This window comes from Astatotilapia calliptera, chromosome 16 (assembly GCF_964374335.1).
Source record: "Astatotilapia calliptera chromosome 16, fAstCal68.1, whole genome shotgun sequence".
NCBI classification, from domain to species: Eukaryota; Metazoa; Chordata; class Actinopteri; order Cichliformes; family Cichlidae; genus Astatotilapia; species Astatotilapia calliptera.
The window spans coordinates 15,944,990-15,959,382 of record NC_137437.1 but is presented as its reverse complement, the minus strand read 5'-3'; the positions used below and the strand labels follow the sequence as shown (position 1 = coordinate 15,959,382).

General features: G+C 40.2%; 2 protein-coding genes across 2 annotated transcripts; one reads left to right on the top strand and one right to left on the bottom strand.

The window, feature by feature from the left end:
* Positions 1 to 249: 249 nt before the first annotated feature.
* pou3f3a (POU class 3 homeobox 3a) lies at positions 250 to 3,098 on the top strand. Its single transcript, XM_026144870.2, has one exon. It carries the CDS (start codon positions 1,073 to 1,075, stop codon positions 2,339 to 2,341), a length of 1,269 nt encoding a protein of 422 aa, XP_026000655.1. The 5' UTR covers positions 250 to 1,072; the 3' UTR covers positions 2,342 to 3,098.
* A 7,821-nt stretch (positions 3,099 to 10,919) lies between these two features.
* Positions 10,920 to 14,308, bottom strand: LOC113008002 (uncharacterized). The gene is made up of 3 exons (XM_080291100.1): positions 13,107 to 14,308; positions 12,340 to 12,423; positions 10,920 to 12,011 (listed from the first exon to the last, which is right to left on the bottom strand). The coding sequence occupies exon 3, from the start codon at positions 11,904 to 11,906 to the stop codon at positions 10,920 to 10,922; it is 987 nt and encodes a 328-aa protein (XP_080147226.1). The 5' UTR covers positions 11,907 to 12,011; positions 12,340 to 12,423; positions 13,107 to 14,308.
* Between the last annotated feature and the right edge of the window lie 85 nt (positions 14,309 to 14,393).

The window sequence follows — 14,393 nt, the reverse complement described above, 5'->3', positions numbered from 1 at the left end:
GGCGTCCAAACCCCCTGTGTTCCCAAAGCCGACTTGAGTATCCTTGATTCAAGCCTCGACTGCTCTGTGTGATACTCGGAGATAAACGTGACGGATATTATTTTGTCAACTTAAGTGACTCAGAGCTGCTTAAATAATAATAATAATAATAATAATAATAATAATAATAATAATAATAATAATAATAATAATAATAACGTTAAGCATAATTATTTTCGCTTTTATTTTGTTAGTTCTAGGAAGAGGTTTGTTTTGTTGGATGACTTCCCAGCCTGTTTTTCTTCACATGCTTCACAGGCTATACTTTAGCGCGCAGTCAAACCATGTTTGGTCTATTTTTTTCGGCTTGATTGTAATTTTCTAGTAAATTGATGCTTTTTTTCTCCCTCAGGAAGAACTCTGTGCACCCGAGGCTCAACTGTGAGACACACCAACTCCTCTCTGCCTGTGCGTCCAATCAGCGGGAGCTCTGGAGAGCCTTTCTGTTGTAATTGGATGGAAATCGAGAGGAATACGCAGGCTTGGCACAACGTAAACACACGCTCGTCTCCTTCGCTCTGTAGAGGACGCACCGGATAGAGCAGATGCAGTGAACTAAACAACCGATTGGACAGCAGACGCTTTAAAGGTTTTTTTTTTTTAGTCATTTAGTCTAACCCGAAGCGTTTATATCAGAGATGTGAATAGGCAAGCAGACTGCGTATCAACTCTTCAGTTTTCACGGTGCAAAGAAGGCTGTGTTTTTTTCATAGGCGACCATTAAGTCTGTGGATTACGCACGCCGGAGCTCCCGGGACAGAGAAAAGTTGTGAAACTATCGTTTTGCCGCACAGGAATACGTAAGAGAGCATGTTCTGCCACAATGGTTACAGCAAGCGCACGCTGCTTAACTGAAAATATAATGTACGTCTCAATGGAGTGATTTGGCACTTTCCCCCCACTAATTGGGCAAAAAAGAAAAAGAAAAGAAAACTCGTTTAGAGTGAAATAGACAGAATTTATTTATGGATTAGAGCAAAGACTATTTTAATTTTTTTTTACTCAAACACAAGAAAAGAGAAATAAAAGATATATGATTTGGGGGATGGCAACTGCCACTTCAAGCCCATACCTAGCCAGCAGCAGGATTTTATCCAGCCCGGTCCTTCACTCTGACCGGAGGGGTGGTGGTATGCAGTCTGGCGGCACCGCTGTGACCACAGTGTCTAGTGGATACAGAGGGGACCCTTCAGTGAAGATGGTGCAGAGCGACTTCATGCACGGAGCCATGGTAGCAAGCAACGGGGGGCACATGCTAAGCCATGCCCACCAGTGGGTGACATCGTTGCCTCATGCAGCAGCCGCAGCGGCCGCCGCTGCAGCGGCAGTAGCGGAGACCGGCTCTCCGTGGCCCCCGAGTTCCCAGCCACAGGATGTAAAGAGAAACGCCGGCAGGGACGACCTCCACTCGGGTTCTTCCCTTCACCACAGGTCTCCGCATCTAGGACCTCACCAGGCGCACACGGGAAGTTGGGGAGGCACCTCCACTGCGCACATCAGCATCACTGAGGGGGAGCAGCAGCAGCAACAGTCCCTCATTTACTCCCAGCCAGGAGGATTTACAGTCAACGGGATGCTGAGCTCACACACCGGGCAAAGCCTCATGCACTCGGGGCTGGTGCGCGGAGAATCACCTCGGCTGGACCACGGCAGCCACCATCACCACCAACACCATCATAATCATCACACGCACCATCACCAGCAACACGGTCTGGGCCACGAATCGCATTCAGACGAGGACACCCCTACGTCCGATGACTTGGAGCATTTCGCCAAACAGTTCAAACAGCGACGGATCAAGCTTGGTTTCACCCAGGCAGACGTGGGCTTAGCTCTGGGCACTCTGTACGGCAACGTGTTCTCACAGACCACCATCTGCAGATTTGAGGCGCTTCAGCTGAGCTTTAAGAACATGTGCAAGCTGAAACCTCTGCTGAACAAATGGCTGGAAGAGGCTGATTCCACCACTGGGAGCCCGACCAGCATCGATAAGATCGCCACCCAGGGCAGGAAGAGGAAAAAGCGCACTTCCATCGAGGTGAGCGTAAAAGGCGCACTGGAGAGCCACTTCCTCAAGTGTCCCAAACCTTCCGCACAGGAGATCAACTCTTTGGCGGACACTCTGCAGCTGGAGAAAGAGGTGGTCAGGGTCTGGTTCTGCAACCGCAGGCAGAAAGAGAAGCGCATGACGCCGCCGGGACTTCCGCGCACTCCAGAGGACGCATATTCACAAGTGGGTAGCATTGGACCTGACACACCGTCTCCCTCCATAGAGTGCAAGAGGTTGTTCAGCGATACGTGAAAGAGCCCCAAAATAACAGGGATGAAACACAAACAACAGCCTCTGTTTTATAAACATGGGTCTCAATGAAACCTTTGATTAACTTTTTATTCGCTACCATTGATCCAAAAAGTAGAATTGTTATCCAATGTTCATATCAGGACTGGACACATCACAACCGCCCTTTAGCCATCGTTATTTGGCATTTTTCTGCTCCCTGAAACAGCCTCTGGGACAAAAAAAATTATATTTCGGTCTAAATTAAATCTGAACAAAAAACAACTGAAAATTATTTAAAGGAAATGTTTGGTCACCAAAACCGGAGATATTCGAGCAGAAACAAGTTATTTCCATATCTTTGTACTGTAAAAATAATAGTTCCCTTGTGATGCTGCAGAAACTGATGTCCCACATGCTAGACTGAACTATAACCTACGTTTTTAATCAAACACACCGCTTTATCCAGTGTTGAGTTGTTTCTAATGAGCAATAATTTCTCTTCATTCAAACCTGTTTCTCACTTTGTGTTGTGTGTCGGTGGATTTTTTACATTTTTTTTTATTTTTTTGTGGCACAGTTTAAGGTTTCAACAAGCGATTTACAGTTATTCCAATATTTGTACTTTCCTTTAATCCTTTTCCATTTAGCAAACGGTCTCTTAAGGTTATGTACAAGTTTGCTGTGTATTGTGGTGATATGGACTATTTATTTATTTTTTGCCACTGTGTTTATTTTCATGGAATAGACCAATTATTTAATAAATTTGACATAAACCTTGTGTTAGATACCGGAGCGTTATTCTTAAGGGCCATGTGGACACACACACGCACAAAGAGAGACATGCATATATATATAAACACACAGAATCTCTTCATCAGAGTCATTTGAATTTGATATAATATACAATATATCCCATAAGAGATACAAAGAAGTCATAAAGGCAAAAAAAAAATTACATAGTCAGTCCATTTTGCTCAGGCGTCTCGTTATCATTGTTTTCATGTCTGTTTGGTAAATCATCTGTGCAAACTTCTGCCATTTTTCCCTGTTTATGACAATCTATAGAAAAGTGGCTTAATTGGTTCACTAAGAAATTATTTACCTGATGGACTAATAGTGAAAAAATAACCACACATCGCACCATAGCAGCTTAATTATTCTGTTGTTATTTAATTAATTCTTACATTGAGCATAAAACCTCCCAAAAATCTACCACATCATTTTGTTAAAGTGATGTTGATCCTGCAAATACCTGCTGAACCGATCACATAAGCCTGGTTTTAACATTTACGTGTGATTTTCTGCATATCAGTCCAGCCACAAACATCCTGTTGCAGCGCTGTGGACTGCAGCTCGATGGAACGCAGCCAATGGAGGTCGACTACCCCAGCTGGCAGTTCACCTCAGCAGCAGTTGCCAAGGTGACAGCGAGATGGAGTGACACAAGGCAGTGGATCTTTTGCCACAGATGATGGGTTTGGCAGATAGGCAGCAAGAAGCGCAGTACGCTGGCTGTGAAAAGCAATCTGTGTCTCTTCTGTCTGCTTCTGATCCACATAAGAATGACACACAGTACACACACACACACACAGACACTCACACACAAGCTGATGTTACATCAGTAATAAAGATAATCGGTACTCCTAGAAAAAGTGACCAAGAAGTGCAGTTGCAGTGAAACTTGGAGGAAGGTCAAAGGTCAGCTGCTGCAGTAGCTGTTGATAAACCAAGCAGAACTGTGAGAAATAAATGCAAACCTAGGAGTTAACGGATTACTATGAATGTTACACTTATTACAATGTGAATGTGTGCTCTGGTCCTCTCCACACCGGACACCCTGTCTTAAGAGAGCATGTACAAAGACATTTTTGGGACCTTTGTCACTCTTTGCGTCCTCACTGCATATTTGGCAGGATTTAAGGCACACTCTGACTTTGCTATTTGAAAAAACAAGAACTAGAAATGATTGGTTTGAATAACTTTTTCCAGGTCCGCCTATACAGCGATTGTCAAACTAGGTTAATTTTCAATCTTCAAAGAAGCTTAAGGAAAACAATAAGAGATGAATGGGATATTTTGGCTGTTTCACTTCCTGAGAAAGTTTTTATGAACACACATGAACCGTTCTGTTTTTACAGCAGTGTGTGAAAGTTTGTGAAACCTTGTGAAGTTTTTCTATAATTCAACACAAATAAAACCTAAAACATCTCAAAGTTTCTACTCAAGGGCCATGCAAGTGTCATATTAATGCCTCATATGTTTGAAATCTCGCGTTTCAAAGAAGTCTAAAACCTTCAAACAACATTTCTAAACATTTTCCCTTTTAATGCAATACTTTATTCTTATCAGAAGGTGGTGTAATGGATAAAAATGGCATTTATTGAACCAGGCAGGTTATCCAAGAAAACACTCTTATTTGCAGTAGTTACCCAGTAAAAGGTAAAGCGTGTTGATGAAATTGCGATAATGCCGAAAAAGAAATATTAAAAAAGGAAGCGTGTCTTCGGAAACAATACCCCAACTGGCGAAATGCCGCCCCCTTGTGGTGAAAGTAGTTTTTTTTTTCATTTGGCAGAGGGCAATTCCAAAAAGTCCCTTTTACATTTGTCTCCTTTATATAACTTGATAGTCTTGTGTAAACATCAGGTAACATATTAGTGGATATTTTTACAGAAATACAGAAAACATACTTTTATGCATCACCCCAACTGCTGTATTTTTGTGTATTTGCACTGTATATACAGCTTTTTGTACCATTTAAAAATATTGAACTATCATTATTTGTTTCATTAAATTATAATTATTTCCTATGGACTGTTTGTCAGCATCACGTCAGTAGAATACAACAGTTTAAAATATGCATACTGTTCTGCTACAAAAACCAATTACACCAAGGAAGTGCTTTTTATCCTTTCAGTTGCCACAGTAATATCACAAAAGCCACACATAAAGGTGGACAGGTGGTACCCTGCTTGCTCTTCGTATGGTTTTTAACATGATGTATCCCCACTGAGCTGCAAGCTCTCAGATGAAAATAGAGGTAGAATATAAGCTTCCAGGATTGCCGCGTGATCCCCTCAAAGCTTAGCGATGTAAAGATGGGAGATAAGGCTGGAATTGGGGGATAAAAAGCCCTTTAAAGGGTTTGTCATCACACAGTGCTAGGTGTCTACACTGAATATCAATGCTTGGATCTGAAGGTACATGCTGATGATGTTACAGTATCCTGACAGAACCCCAAACTCCTGAATCCACAGCTCAGCTCACACAAAAGTGCATCATTTACTTGCATTTGTGAGGGCATTATTCATCATTATAGCATTGTTTCCTGCATCTCTGAGCCATGGGCTGTGTGCAGTTGCAAGCTAAAGATGTTATTACCTCCCTCCAATAATAACAAGTAATATAATTGCTCATAATTGCTCTTAAAGCCTTGTCGGAGGTGCTTTACATGAAGCAATTACCATGAGATAATCCCCTCCTGTAATGGCTGTTGTTTGTGGCTCACAGTTTGGGCACAGTCACATACAGAATGCACACACCTGCTCATATCCAACAAAGTTTTAACCATTTTACTGTGGTCTACACATTCTCAGTCTCCCAGTGCTTAGTGTTAGCTATTTTAACAACGCAGCGATCAGTTACTGATTAAAGTCTAACACTGATTAACATGTAACTGGTGAAACACATGTAACACTTTCCTGGAATCAGGAGCAGCAGCGTGCCTGAATGAGAGGTGGCAAAATAAAAGAAGCATATTTTAGGTGTTTTGTTTGCACGAGAGTGTATTAAAAGTCTGGCTGCTTCCCCTCTAAATGGCTCAACATGGCTCTGTCAATATTGTTGCTCGTGTGGGTTTCTCTGCCTCCCCACTGAATATTCAGATTTGGACATTTTTCACTTTGCCTGTGTTTTCTTTTTTTCTTTTTTTGCCTGTGTGTGATTGATGGAGTACCGAAGTCTCTCAATCAGGAAGAAATTAAAGCAAACATCTGTGGAATAACGGACAGGGAAATGAATTCGCTCACCAGCGAGCTCTGTGTTGTGTGGGTGCCACTGAACGTGACGAGCATGCATGTGCCAGATCGGTGGAGTGGAACTTGTTTGATGGGCATGTTCAACACATGGGCATGATGCCAATTTAGACAAGCATGCCCAGGAAAAGAGTATCAACCTCCATGCTGAGTGTGTGAATGTAAGTATGTGTGAATGTAATTTTACCAGGTTTATAATTTAAAAAAACAAACATTTACATGGATTAATGTTTGAATTATTGGCTCTGTGGGTGCTATTTTGCACTTCTGTCAGGGCACCATCGATGTTGCATCAAAGTAACATATGAGACTGTTACCATAAAGTCATACATGCTTACATCATTGTTATTAATGTTCCTATTGTTGTACAACCTTAAATACATGTGAAGTAAATGCCCAAGCTAAATCATAAATACCCACACATCCAGCACAAAATTCTTTCATCAACTAAAGCCCACCGGAGTGCAATGCTGCCATCTGCTGGACAAAATAAATAATGCATGCTCAGATCTTCTTTCAGACTTGAACACTGATGCAAACTAGTCAAACTGAACAACACAACCGAATACAGTTAATTTATTTTCGTGTATAAATTTTAATATGTACATTACAGATTATTTGATAAGAATTTTGACTTAAGTCAAGAGATTTTATGGATACAGCTTCACGGCAAGCAACTGCTATAAAATTCAAATGGCATCTCAAAAGAACATCATGAACATCCCTGGCCGCTGTGTCAGTGGGGATGGTGTTCACTCTGTGTTGTAGCGTCCTGATGACACCCAGTTTGTGCTCCAGTGGATGATGAGAGTCAAACCTTAGATACTGATCCGTATGTGTAGGTTTGGTTAGGCAGAAGAACAGCACATCAAAAAGGCCCTGAGTAAATGAGGTTATCCCAGCTGGACTTTTGTCAAAGCTGGAAAGGCACCTAAAGAAAGCTCCAGCCGATCCAGGAGAGAAGGACAACCGCTGCCCAAGCGAAAACCTGTAGTGATCTCGTATGTGTCAGGAGTATCGGAACAGTTGAGACGCATTTTTTCGAAACACCAGGTGTCTTTGGCTTTTAAACCCCAAAACACGCTGCGCCAAAAATTGGTCCACCCCAAGGATCGGGTCCCCGATACAAACAGAGTAACATAGTGTACGCTGTTAAGTGCCAGGAGGATTGCCAGGATTTATACATTGGGGAAACCAAACAACCTCTAGCGAAGTGGATGGCACAACACAGAAGAGCTACCTCGTCAGGCCAGGACTCTGCAGTCTATTTACACCTACAGGCCAGTGGACACTCTTTCAAGAATGAGGATGTACACATCCTGGACAGGGAGGAACGCTGGTTTGAGCGCAGAGTCAAGGAGGCCATTTACGTGAAAAGGGAAAGACCATCTCTGAATCGAGGAGGGGGCTTAAGGGTACATCTTTCACCATCTTACAATGCTGTGATTGCAGCCATTCCCCAACTCTCTGTGAATGGTACTCATGGCCTTTGGTCAGTGGGTTTTGGTCAGTAGTCATGAGAATTTGCATAATTATGATTAAGGAACTGACCTCACAGCACATTATTCCTTCAGTGGGCTGGTTTCAGTCATTATGCAAATGTACTGTTTATAAGATTGGGGAAACCTGCAGGCAGCTGAGACTGAAGAAGTCACTTGGATGAGTGACGAAACATTTCTCCCACAAAACGCTACGTCCAGATGAACAGAATCAACTTTTGGAGATATGATACATTTAATTTGAACAAGAAATTTTAAGTGCATCTGATAACATTTGGATAATTAAATGCAAATCAAAAGAATCATGTTGTACTAGCTGAATATCATAATGTTGATCTAACTAACCTTCTTGATTTAAATTGAGAAGACTAAATAAAACCTACTCAACCAAAACAAGCTCTACTTACTTTAAGAAATAACATGTTGTATTTACTCCACCCAGTTATGTCAACCGGTTCCACACAACTGGGTTAGTGAAATATAAAATGTATGATACATTTAATTTGAACAACAAATTTTAAGTAAATCTGATACTCACCCAAAACACGCTCGACTGAAACTTTAGGATTAAATCACTTTAACAGAATTGCAACTTACTCTATTTAAGTTTGGAAATTTAAAAAAATTGAACACAAGTTTATTCAGTTAACCTAACTTTAATAACACTTTGTGTAAAACTTGTTGAAGCACACTTTGAGCAATTCAAATGCTTCTAGATCTTTTTTCCTAAACAATCTTTACATATATTCAAGTGCATTTTAAGTGCAGGAAGACAAGATACAGAATGTCATGTTAAACTGAAATGATTGAAACTGGAAAGTGTTGTGATTCCAACATTTTTAACATTAACATGACTTAATTTAAACTTGATTGCACTGTTAGACTTTTCATCGCCACTTTACGGTAACATACTGGCGTCACTGTTGCCAGCGTCATACCGTGACGCCGTGTTACTGTAGCTTACTGTTCTGCAGGATGATACCGTTTTGTGCTGGTGTGGTATAATACTCTTGGACAAATTATGGTAACGCACCGTAGCCTTTTTTTTTTTACGGTATCTCACTGGCGACAGTGACGGCAGTGAGATACCGTTGTGTCGTAAATTACATCAACAAAGTAACATCATACTGTGATTAAGAAATTGGTATACTACCGTTTATTCACGGTATGTCACTGTAAGCCCGCTGCAAGGTAATAAACTGCAATATATTAACCAGTAACTTACCGTTATCACGCATCATCAGTACCAAAAATATTCATCTCTGCTAGAGGATACCGTGTCCCAACAGGCGGTCATTTACTGTTTAACAGGTCGTAATTTTACCGTAATTTCAGTTAACAGTAACATACTGTAAGAGACTGGAGGGTTCCAAAAAAATTGGATAGATAGATAGATAGATAGATAGATAGATAGATAGACACAAAATATAATTCATGTGCTTTACACCACTTTATTTATTATCACTGATTTTTCCCTGCTGAAATACACATTTCCAAAATCAAAAACTGAAAACATTTTCATTGAGGAAGCACTTGTTTTTACTAAACCATATAATCCATTATTTTCTCAGATGGTTGTACAAACAATAACAATATTATGTCATATCCATATCATGGCAGACAACATATGCTCAAGTGTTGGGTTTTCTTAGTTATATTTTGTAGGGTCTTAAACCTACAGTGTGAAGTGCCGTGGCATTCATTTTGTTGGCACCATACAAATAAACTGAATTGTAATGAATATAATATCAAGCCCCACACTTCTGCCTTTATATACACTTTGTCCAAAATACTGGCTCACACCACCAAATCAATGCACAAAGCCAGGTCCACAAGGACATGGATGAGCGTGTGTGCTGTGAAGGAACTTGACTGACCTGCACTGAACCCTGATCTTGCTTTGTGGACTGAGTTCATTGATTTGTAGGGTGAGCCAATACATGTGACAATTAAAGTGTAAGTAGCTGAAATAATTTTTAACAAACGGGTAAAAGAAGGAAAAAAAAATCAAAACTATTGCACTCAAAAAACCTATTGGACAGAGACAGCGTCTTGCAAGATGGCAAGAGAGCTTGTCTTCATTGTTGTTCGTCTTGTGTAAATGTCCAGAAAGCATGGGCCATGAATAATCTGTGGAGACACAGGTAACAACACATTGGTCACTTAAATTATACAAGAAATTCACTAAAAATGGCAAAAACAGTTACCTAATTTGAAGTTCTCCACTCAAATTCAGTAAGCAATTGGAGGAAAGTAGTGACATGAGGGTTAATGTGAACAACCTTTCGCTTCACAGTGGTCCCAGTCCTTCTGCTTGTCCCAACCTTGGAGGTACATTTTGTTCCCTCTTCAGGGTTTATCCTTACAAAAAACCTTGCACACGCTGACTCCTGGTATTCCCGGTTCAATACATAGAATGAACCAAAGAAGACTGACATTGCATCAGCAAAGGTGTTCTCTTTGTCCAGCTCAACAATTACACGCCCCTCTGCACTCACCATCCAGCAGGTGGCGGTCATTGAACTTTGTCCTTAAATGTATGGCAACATATTGTCATTATGCAACATAAAATAATTTCAATACTTCACTTCTTCACACTGTCTAGATAGTCATAAAGCAAATAGCTACGTACTGTTAATTATTAATGGCTTTATGTACATAAGTCCGTTTTAACATATTATAATTGTACATAATTGGGAATTATTCTGCACATTAAACACACCTAACAAAGAGTCAGCCCAGTTAAATTACCAGAGATGAATCAACTGTATGGTTATTTTGGAGTTCATAGTTTGTGCTGCTGTTAAACTTTACAGTATTGACTTCAGTATTTCTGCTGTTGGTGTAGCTAGACTACTACGTTGATCAGTAATATGTAATGTGAAATTTGATAATGTTACTTTGCTGGATTCACTGAGACACATGTCCAACAACCTTGGTTTATAAAGGAAATTACAGAAATTTGAGCTAACAATACAGAGACTGGATACCTGTGTCCACGAAAAGCTCCTGTGCCAAACAGAAATTTTAATGTGGTCTAATCAGCTCTATTTCATGAATGACTTCTTACCAAGCATAATCAGCCTTGGGGTGATGGGCAGGTTGCTCTCTGCTATACCAGGGACATCCTGGTAGATGTTTCCTGCCAGAAAAAGGACCAAGACATTTTATGTAACAAATAAAAAAATATAACAGGACAGCAAGCAACAGCATTAAACATAGAGCTGTATGAAAAAAGCTTACATCTGCTAAGACAAAGAGGGAGTCTTCATCTTCCTTGTAATACTTCATCATGAGAAGTATGGCTGCTGTGCCAACCTTGTTGTTGGTCAAAACTCCCTCACTTTCTATCTGCTGGATGAGTGTCCTTATACCAAGGTTCCATTTGAGCTTCTGGGTGGAGAAATAGTTAACAATCCTTCTGCCTTTGGTTAGGAGGGCCTGACCTAAGCGCTCACTGATATCGATGCCTGTGAGTTTGTAAAAGTGGTTCGAAAGACCTTTCTGAGTAAACAAGAATGGCCACTGCTCCTGAATTTCAGCTACTGAAAGTGAGGGACAACTGTTGATAAGCTGCCGCTGAGAAATATATGTGAGGCACATGAAGTCATCCACATCAAGTCTCTCCACAGCTCCAGGTCCTTCTGAATTAAAAATTGTTAACAAGATGTGTTTCTTTTCCTCTAAAGAAGCTGACGTTTCCCCCTCAGGAAGTTCAACTGGCTGCCAATTTATACAGCCATAGCTATCCACAAGGCATCTAACTTTTTTATGTGAGGTTGCATTACTGTTGGGACTGCAGTCTTCCTCATTCCTGGTTCTCTTTGTTTGACGAAGTCTATGTGTTGTATTATCTCGATTAACATGTTCAACTGTAGATTTGATGCTTCTTAGTAGTGAATAATGTCCACAACCCAGTCTTTCTCCCTTTTCAGTAAAATCTGCAAATGTTTGAGGGTATCTGTTTACAATGATCTTAGCAACCTCTTCACAAGATGCACGTTTAGGGTTTCTGCAGTTAACTTGCATGGCCTCCACAACAATTCTAACCATACTTCTGTCCTCTGGATGACCTCTGTCTCCTCTTGTGATTGCATGCGACAGTTGGAGTGGAAATCATTCCCAAGCTCCAGAGTAATGGTGTTATTGGTCTGCCATCTAAAAAAAGGAGAGATGGTGTTAGATTCAGTGTCTACTTTTGTTACAGCTGCGAAGATGCTGAAATTCCTCTATATAGTGTATAGTGCTGGTTGGCAAGAGCATTTTAGCCTGCATTTTTAAATGACACAAAGTCAACTGTCTTCTAATAGATTAACTGTGTCCTGTCCTTGTATTATGGCAAATCCCCCAATTTCTTGTTGCCTTGACTGCTGAACTGTCTACTTGTGTTTTCGAGCAACCTTCAAATGGACATAATACTTTCCCCCCATCTTTGATATGAAATCTGAGAGGGGCACAAAGAGCTGTGAAGTTTTTTGCAGCATACCCACATCCAGGAACTTGACAGCCGAGGTCACCAGTGAACTTATAAAACTCCTCCTTAGTGGTCTCCCTTTTTGTTCTGTGATTCCTAGGCATATGTGAATGAAGGCAGAAAATGTTCTGAAAGTGGCAGGACAGTTTCAGTTCCACAAGAAAGCCAATAGTTAGCTACATGTTTGTGGCTTTTAACATGCAAACTGAACAATATATATTTGCATGCACTGAAGCCACAAAATTTAGAAATACACATAGTTGCAAAAAGTTCAGTGACCAATTATCTTTCCTAAATGACATATGCAATGCAAAAAGTAAGAGTATTGTCAATAGGGACCAATTCCCAGTTTTTACACGATCAAAATCATTCACAAAAGGCTTCAATAAACAGAAAATGAGAGACAAGAGAGCAGTGCACAAAAATGAAAAGATATTTGAGCTCGACTCTTTAATGGGTTTAACATGACTTAGTCAGCACTCCGCACCGTACAGGTAGTACAAGCACACCTGAAAACACTGACCAACTAACAGCTTTAAGCATTTGGGCGCAACCTCGGTAGTTCACCGATTCACCTGTTGCAAACGACCAAGTTTCTATCAAGTCTCATAAATCCATCGGCAACTATTACCTAACTAGTCTTTTGAGTCTCCACATTCATAGATATTGACATTTTGTCTTAGCATTTGAATGAAAATATCCTGGTAGCTTGAAAGTCAAAACAAACAGTACTAAGAACGCATTTCTGACTTCTCTCGAATAGTGAAAAAAACACTTACCTTCAGACTGATTAGCTGGTGTCAATCCAACTTTAATGTGTTCCATGTCAGTCCATTTTAGGGAAAAAGTGTTAAGTGGCTTCATTTAATTTTGAGATACTCCCGCATGGACGATCAATTTGGAGTCTAGCAGAGTTATCACGAATAGCATACGATCTTCAGATATAATCCAATCAACCTTGCATTTAACCCGATTGAACATCCAGTTACCTCTGACTACTTCTAAGTTGCACATGTTAACGGTCTATTCATCAATAGTTGATGGTCATGTTGTTCTCCTGCTTTGCAGCTTTGTTTGAGTCTGAATTGCGGCTTAAACGTGCAAAACTTGAGAAGCAGATCAATAGTTTCTTCTTGTTGTTATTTAATGGTGGTTGGCAACCAGCGAAAGGAGCATTAACCACTCGAGCAATATTTTCTATCCCCATTGTTGTTTTGAAAGTGAATACCCGACGTGTGCGTCATACGTCACGTTGTACGTCAGGTGAAGGTGTGGTGTCGGCTATATGTTATGTCGCATTACAAAGCTTTAAAAACGTAACAATCGCTTTAAAAAAAAAAAACAACCCAACGCGCTAAACATGAACAAACATAAACACCCGTGTTACATTATCACGTATATCCAGGACATCTCTTCTGAACCAAGACGAAGTGGTGCTACAAAGGAATTATTTCTTTAGGAGAGTGCATTTAACAGCAGTCTGGCCTGCCACAAAATGCACCGCTAAAAATACAGTTTCTGCTTGTCCCAGAATTTATTAATTTTGAGAGTGAAGTTGTAGGACTGATGCTGGTTAGTGGTGTAAGTTTCATGGATGTGACACCTTAACTTGAGTAAAATGACGACCAGAGCATATTATTAGGTTAGTTCACTGTAGTTAGGCAGAGGTGTCTTAAAAAGTACCACCTTATACAAAACAAATGAAGGTCCAGTATAAGAAAGAATAAGAAGAGAAAAAAGGAACACCCTGCTAAATGAAGTCATTTTTAAACATTACTCCAAATGTAGCCATTAGTTTTTGTTGCTGGCCATACAAAAAATAAGTATACTTCAATTATATTTCCCAAGTATACCTTACCTAGTATGTATACTAATAATGCTTCTTGGGATTATATTGGCCCCCGTTTTAGTACATAACAGTATTCTTGAAATTAACTTTTAGATGTACTTTTTGTTCACCATAAATGTACTAGCATAATGTCATAATGTCTACAAGAGTATAATTAAATATACTCGACTCTATCACAATACTAACCTTACAGTATTAATAATGTTTCACATTGTTT